Source organism: Oncorhynchus mykiss, chromosome 7, assembly GCF_057628025.1.
Source record: "Oncorhynchus mykiss isolate SJ-2025 chromosome 7, ASM5762802v1, whole genome shotgun sequence".
Taxonomy (NCBI): Eukaryota; Metazoa; Chordata; class Actinopteri; order Salmoniformes; family Salmonidae; genus Oncorhynchus; species Oncorhynchus mykiss.
In genome coordinates, this window is record NC_143028.1 from 71,102,503 (window position 1) to 71,109,183 (window position 6,681).

At 42.3% G+C, this 6,681-nt stretch overlaps 1 protein-coding gene across 1 annotated transcript in view; it reads left to right on the forward strand.

Annotated features, from left to right (window-relative positions):
• LOC110528514 (LHFPL tetraspan subfamily member 3 protein) overlaps window positions 1–6,479 on the forward strand; it is a 42,892-nt gene extending 36,413 nt beyond the window's left edge. The window contains exons 3-4 of the mRNA XM_036984098.2: window positions 4,223–4,239; window positions 6,179–6,479. Of these exons, the coding sequence (XP_036839993.2) occupies window positions 4,223–4,239; window positions 6,179–6,424 (263 nt within the window). The 3' untranslated portion in view covers window positions 6,425–6,479. The remainder of the gene's footprint in view (window positions 1–4,222; window positions 4,240–6,178) is intronic.
• The last annotated feature ends 202 nt before the right edge of the window (window positions 6,480–6,681 follow it).

The following is a 6,681-nucleotide window of genomic DNA, read 5'->3' on the forward strand; positions in this document are numbered from 1 at the left end:
ACAGATATAGATCAGGAAACACACAAACAGTCATTTTCTGGTCTATATCTGTGTGATGTAATCAATCAGTTTATTCCAGTTCAGAAGAAAAAAATATGTATTGTATTTTAACAGCAACATGTCTATTCTGGGCTCTGTTTTTGACAGTACAACACTGACATCATGCTCAGCCTTGAAACTGTTTCTGTTCTTGTTTTCTAAGTATGTCAGAGTTGAGAACCCTGACTCACATAGGTATGTGGTGCCAAACTGGACCATCTCCTGCTTTCTCAGTCAGGTTGTCATGAATCCTGCCGAAAATTGGTGCCTCTTCCTGTTCGGGCGGCGCTCGGCCTACTAGCTGCCACCGATCCCCTTTCCTGTTTCATTTAGTTGTGTCTGATTGGTTGCAACTGTTTGGTGTTTTGGTTGTGGGCTATTTAAACCCGGTAGGCCCGCCGGCTGTTGTGCAGGCTTGTTTTTCTGTTTACGGTGTGTGATTATTTTGTGGTATTCATTTTTCCGATCAGTTTCGTCCTGTTTGTTTGGACTGGGTCTTTACGCGCCGTTGTGTGTGTGGCGTGACCGTCTCTCTGGGTTTTTGGAAAATAAAGATCCACATCTTGTGAACTACCCTTCTCTCTGTGCCTGACTCCTCCACCCACTACTTATAGAAGCCGTGACACAGGTAGGAGACCACTTCCTGTTGTAGATGAGCAACCCAGAACTGTGTGAGTGTGTTTGCCTCAAAAAGCATCTTGCTTCAATCAGTTTGTTCCAGTTAAGTATAACTATTAGTATTGTATTTTAACAGCAAATGATTGTCTAGCAGTGATCAACAACCAATTTGACAGAGCTTGAAGAATTTTTAAAAAGAATAATAGGCAAATGCTGCACAATCCAGGTGTGGAAAGCTCTTAGAGATTTACCCAGAAATACTCACAGCTGTAATCGCTGCCAAAGGTGATTCTAACATGTATTGACTCGGGAGTGTGAATGCTTATGTAAATTAGATATTTTGTATTTAATTTTCAATAAATTAGCAAAAATATCTAAAAACATGTTTTCACTTTGTTATTATGGGGTATTGTGTGTAGATGGTTTGAGAAAAAAACAATGTAATCAATTTTGAATTCAGGTTGTAACACAACAAAATGTGGAATAAGTCAAAGGATATGAATACTTTCTGAAGGCACTTTATACCATAATGTATACTTTTCTTTGCAAAATTGGATTTCCTCCCATTATTATTATCATATTGAACTACTCTCAATTTGACACTGGGCTTGTGCATAAGTAGACACAGAACTGTTTGAACAGAACTGTGATGTGGTGTCTGTGGCCTACATTCAGACATTATTTAATATAAGGAAGGACTCTACATACAGATTACCAAACATGTTTAAGCTCTGTATAAACATAAACAGTAATAAATGCATATGCAGGGGCGGACTTAGCGATTTGGGCGCCTGTTTCAAAATGCTGTTGAGGGTCTGTTTAAACCGAAACCCCCTGAAACATAGCAAAGTCTGCCCCCTGTGCTTATGTCAACAACATTTAGTCTACACTGAGTATACCAAACAGCCTCAACTCGTCAGGGCATGGATTCTACAAGGTATCGAAAGCATTCCACAAGCATGCTGGCCCATGTTGACTCCAATGCTTCCCACAGTTTTGTCAAGTTGGCTGGATGTCCGTTGGGTGGTGGACCATTCAAATCAAACTTTATTTGCCACATGCGCCGAATACAACAAGTGTAGACTTTACCATGTAATGCTTAGTTACAAGCCCTTAACCAACAGTGCAGTTCAAGAAGAAGAAAATATTTACCAAGTAGACTACAATAAAAAGTAATAATAAAAAGGAACAGCATATTCTTGATACACATGGGAAACTGTTGAGTGTGAAAAACCCAGCAGCGTTGCAGTTCTTGACATTGTTCTTGGATTGTGTATGTGTGCCTGGCACCTACTACCATACCTCGTTTAAAGGAACTTAAATATTTTGTCTTGCCCATTCACCCTCTGAATGGCACACATACACAATCAATGTCTCAATTGTCTCAAGGCTTAAAAATCCTTCTTTAACCTGTCTCCTCCCCTTCATCTACACTGATTGAAGTGGATTTAACAAGTGACATCAATAAGGGATCACCTGGATTCACCTGGTCAGTCTATGTCATGGAAACAGCAAGTGTTCATAATATTTGGTATATTCAAATCAAATCAAATCAAATGTATTTATATAGCCCTTCGTACATCAGCTGATATCTCAAAGTGCTGTACAGAAACCCAGCCTAAAACCCCAAACAGCAAGCAATGCAGGTGTAGAAGCACGGTGGCTAGGAAAAACTCCCTAGAAAGGACAAAACCTAGGAAGAAACCTAGAGAGGAACCAGGCTATGAGGGGTGGCCAGTCCTCTTCTGGCTGTGCCGGGTGGAGATTATAACAGAACATGGCCAAGATGTTCAAATGTTCATAAATGACCAGCATGAACAGGCAGAACAGTTGAAACTGGAGCAGCAGCACAGTCAGGTGGACTGGGGACAGCAAGGAGTCATCATGTCAGGTATTCCTGGGGCATGGTCCTAGGGCTCAGGTCCTCTGAGAGAGAGAAAGAAAGAGAGAATTAGAGAGAGCATATGTGGGATGGCCAGTCCTCTTCTGGCTGTGCCGGGTGGAGATTATAACAGAACATGGCCAAGATGTTCAAATGTTCATAAATGACCAGCATGAACAGGCAGAACAGTTGAAACTGGAGCAGCAGCACGGTCAGGTGGACTGGGGACAGCAAGGAGTCATCATGTCAGGTATTCCTGGGGCATGGTCCTAGGGCTCAGGTCCTCCGAGAGAGAGAAAGAAAGAGAGAATTAGAGAGAGCATATGTGGGATGGCCAGTCCTCTTCTGGCTGTGCCGGGTGGAGATTATAACAGAACATGGCCAAGATGTTCAAATGTTCATAAATGACCAGCATGGTTGAATAATAATAATAAGGCAGAACAGTTTAAACTGGAGCAGCAGCACGGTCAGGTGGACTGGGGACAGCAAGGAGTCATCATGTCAGGTATTCCTGGGGCATGGTCCTAGGGCTCAGGTCCTCCGAGAGAGAGAAAGAAAGAGAGAAGAAGAGAATTAGAGAATGCACACTTAGATTCACACAGGACACCGAATAGGACAGGAGAAGTACTCCAGATATAACAAACTGACCCTAGCCCCCCGACACATAAACTACTGCAGCATAAATACTGGAGGCTGAGACAGGAGGGGTCAGGAGACACTGTGGCCCCATCCGAGGACACCCCTGGACAGGGCCAAACAGGAAGGATATAACCCCACCCACTTTGCCAAAGCACAGCCCCCACACCACTAGAGGGATATCTTCAACCACCAACTTACCATCCTGAGACAAGGCTGAGTATAGCCCACAAAGACCTCCGCCACGGCACAGACTACAGACTACACTCAATCATATGACCCACTGAAGAGATGAGTCTTCAGTAGAGACTTAAAGGTTGAGACCGAGTTTGCGTCTCTGACATGGGTAGGCAGACCGTTCCATAAAAATGGAGCTCTATAGGAGAAAGCCCTGCCTCCAGCTGTTTGCTTAGAAATTCTAGGGACAATTAGGAGGCCTGCGTCTTGTGACCGTAGCGTACGTGTAGGTATGTACGGCAGGACCAAATCAGAGAGATAGGTAGGAGCAAGCCCATGTAATGCTTTGTAGGTTAGCAGTAAAACCTTGAAATCAGCCCTTGCTTTGACAGGAAGCCAGTGTAGAGAGGCTAGCACTGGAGCAATATGATCAAATGTTTTGGTTCTAGTCAGGATTCTAGCAGCCGTATTTAGCACTAACTGAAGTTTATTTAGTGCTTTATCCGGGTAGCCGGAAAGTAGAGCATTGTAGTAGTCTATTCAGTGTATAAGGGATCAGTGGTCTGCAACAGTCTTCCTCCCTTCAGCCTCTCTCATCTCCTTTTCTATCAGTGTTCTACTATTTTCTATTTAATCAGTTTCTCTGTATGTTTGTTGTAAAAGGGGGTTGTCTTGATAAGGGTTAAAGGTTATGGTTTTCTGTATGTATGACCATATTATGAAATTCACCCCAAAAAAGACAAAATTAGAAAAAAAAATTTGGATAGAATATACATGTGCAGTCAAAAATCATCCCCCACTCCCATTTGCATCAATATCAATCCTACTGAAGAAGGTTGACTCAAAACAATTCCACTTCTGTCTTCACAGATTTCGCAGTGTCCAGGGTAAGTCAAACTGCTGTTGACTGTTTGTGATCTGTGGTGTGTTGTGATTGTAAGGTATCTGTGCTGTGTGGTCGTGTATGTGGTGTGTACAGTGACCTCTGCTGACCAGGTGGATTAGCGAGAAGAGTAGATCCTGGGGCAGGATGCACTCCCACAGGAATGAGGTATAATCACAGTAGCAAGATTTGTGACCTGTTGCCACAAGAAAAGGGCACCCAGTGAAGAACAAACACCATTGTAAATACATCCCATATTTATGTTAATTTATTTTCCCCTTTGTACTTTAACTATTTGCACATCGTTACAACACTGTATATAAACATAACATGACATTTGAAATGTGTCTATTCCTTTGGAACTTTTGTGAGTGTAATGTTCATTTTTATGATCTATTTCACTTGCTTTGGCAATGTAAACATATGCTTCCCATGCCAATAAAGCTGCTTAAATTGAGAAAGAGAAAGGGAGAGGAAAATGCTAGCCTATTTTCGAGCGGAGTCCCATTAACAAGCTCTCATAAACACAAATATGTAAGCTGTGAGCAGTAGCACCGGGGCCCATGAAAAATGAAGTGTTAAAAGCACTAGTAGTGATGCTCAAGGGGAGAAACGTGTCCACCACTTTGTATTCCACAGAAAAGGAACTTTTAATGTGCTGGGAAAAAAGTCTCACAATGAAAAGGAATTGTGTTTGAATATGTGAATACTTAATGTTAGGGTATTTTAAGAACTGTTTTCAGCTTGATCTGGAAAAAGGCTCTTTCTTGGTTAAGGATGAAAAGGAGGGAAGGTTATCGTTGTTCAAGGAGAGACAGTAACATCAGAGTAAGGTTTTCTATTAGACGAGTGCAAAAATGAACTCCTTGCCCACAGTAGATTTTCTACATTGAAAACGTTGACTTCAGTCGATAAAAATGCCTCAGTCAATAGAAACGGACGAAATGAAAGCTTAAGGCCTTTTTATTTGCACGTAGAATGAGACAACTGTCCTCGTCAGGTGGTGAAAGTAATGATAGAATCAGCCTACGATATGGAGAGAGACAGAGGGCTGGTATCTAATATACTGTAGTGAGCTGACGACACTGCTCCACAAAGAGATTTTGGATCATTTTTGTAATGCATTTTAGTCAGCAGTACAGTATCCATATTAGGAAGTCGTGATAGGGTGTTTTGTCTGAGATCTGACAACTTCCTAATTTGGATGCTATACAGCACTCCAAAAGGTGGTTTCCCAAACTCGGTCCTCGGGACCCCAAGTTGTGCACGTTAATATTTTTTTACCCTAACACTACACAGCGGATTCAAATAATAATCGAATCATCCAGATTTGATCATTTCAATCAGCCTTGTATTGTTTGGGCAAAAACCAAAAGGTGCATCCTTGGGGTCCCGAGGACCGAGTTTGGGAAACGCTGGGTTAATGTGTGGACTCATCCATGTCATTTTGACTCAAGGCCGCAGTAAGAACTTGAACTATCATAGAGGATATAGATAGGCTAGTTTTGTCCCATAAATCATCCAATAAAATCAAACTACTAGGCACTGGTTGGCTATGTTTTTTGCACCTCTTCTCCATAATAGTGGACTAGAAATATGTACAGTGGTGCAAAAAAAGTATTTAGTCAGCCACCAATTGTCCACCATAATTTGCAAATAAATTCATAAAAAATCCTACAATGTGATTTTCTGGATTATTTTTTCTCATGTTGTCTGTCATAGTTGAAGTGTACCTATGATGAAAATTACAGGCCTCTCATCTTTTTAAGTGGGAGAACTTGCACAATTGGTGGCTGACTAAATACTTTTTTGCCCCACTGCATGTTTGTTTAGTGCTATAGATGCTAGTCAGGTGACAGAAGTAATCGGGTGTGGTAGACAATAGCTGTACCTATTGTTGTCGTGATGATGCACAGGGCTAATACTACCTTCCTCCCCTCCAGCATCTCCACCTTGGCTCCACCCTCAAGATGGACAGAGTAAGACCAATCAGCTTCCCCCATTTAATCAATATGATGGGGAATATGACCACTCAATCAACCAATGTGCATGTAACGAACCCTAGCATGCACCAGGAACCTGTTTGTTGCTGTTTCAGATGTTTTGATCTGCTCACTTCTGTAATGAGTAGTACTGGTGTTTTGTTTCCTCCCTCCCTCGACCTCTCCTCATATGGTTCCTGCTCGTGATGTTTTCATATTAAAAGCCAACTCCTCAATTAGCACGTCGAAAAATACAGACAGAAAATAGACATCTAGGTACCACTCTGTTCACATCCTCTTCCTAATATGGACAGGGGAGGGGGGGGGGGGGTTGGTTATGTTCCAGTTGGTGCCTCATGTGGCCTAGCCAAATGTGACAACTGTTCGGGCGGAGGAGGTGGAGCTGGGCTTCTGAACAGATTAATAACACTATGCCCTTTTTCTCCTCCCTCCCTCCCCTCCAC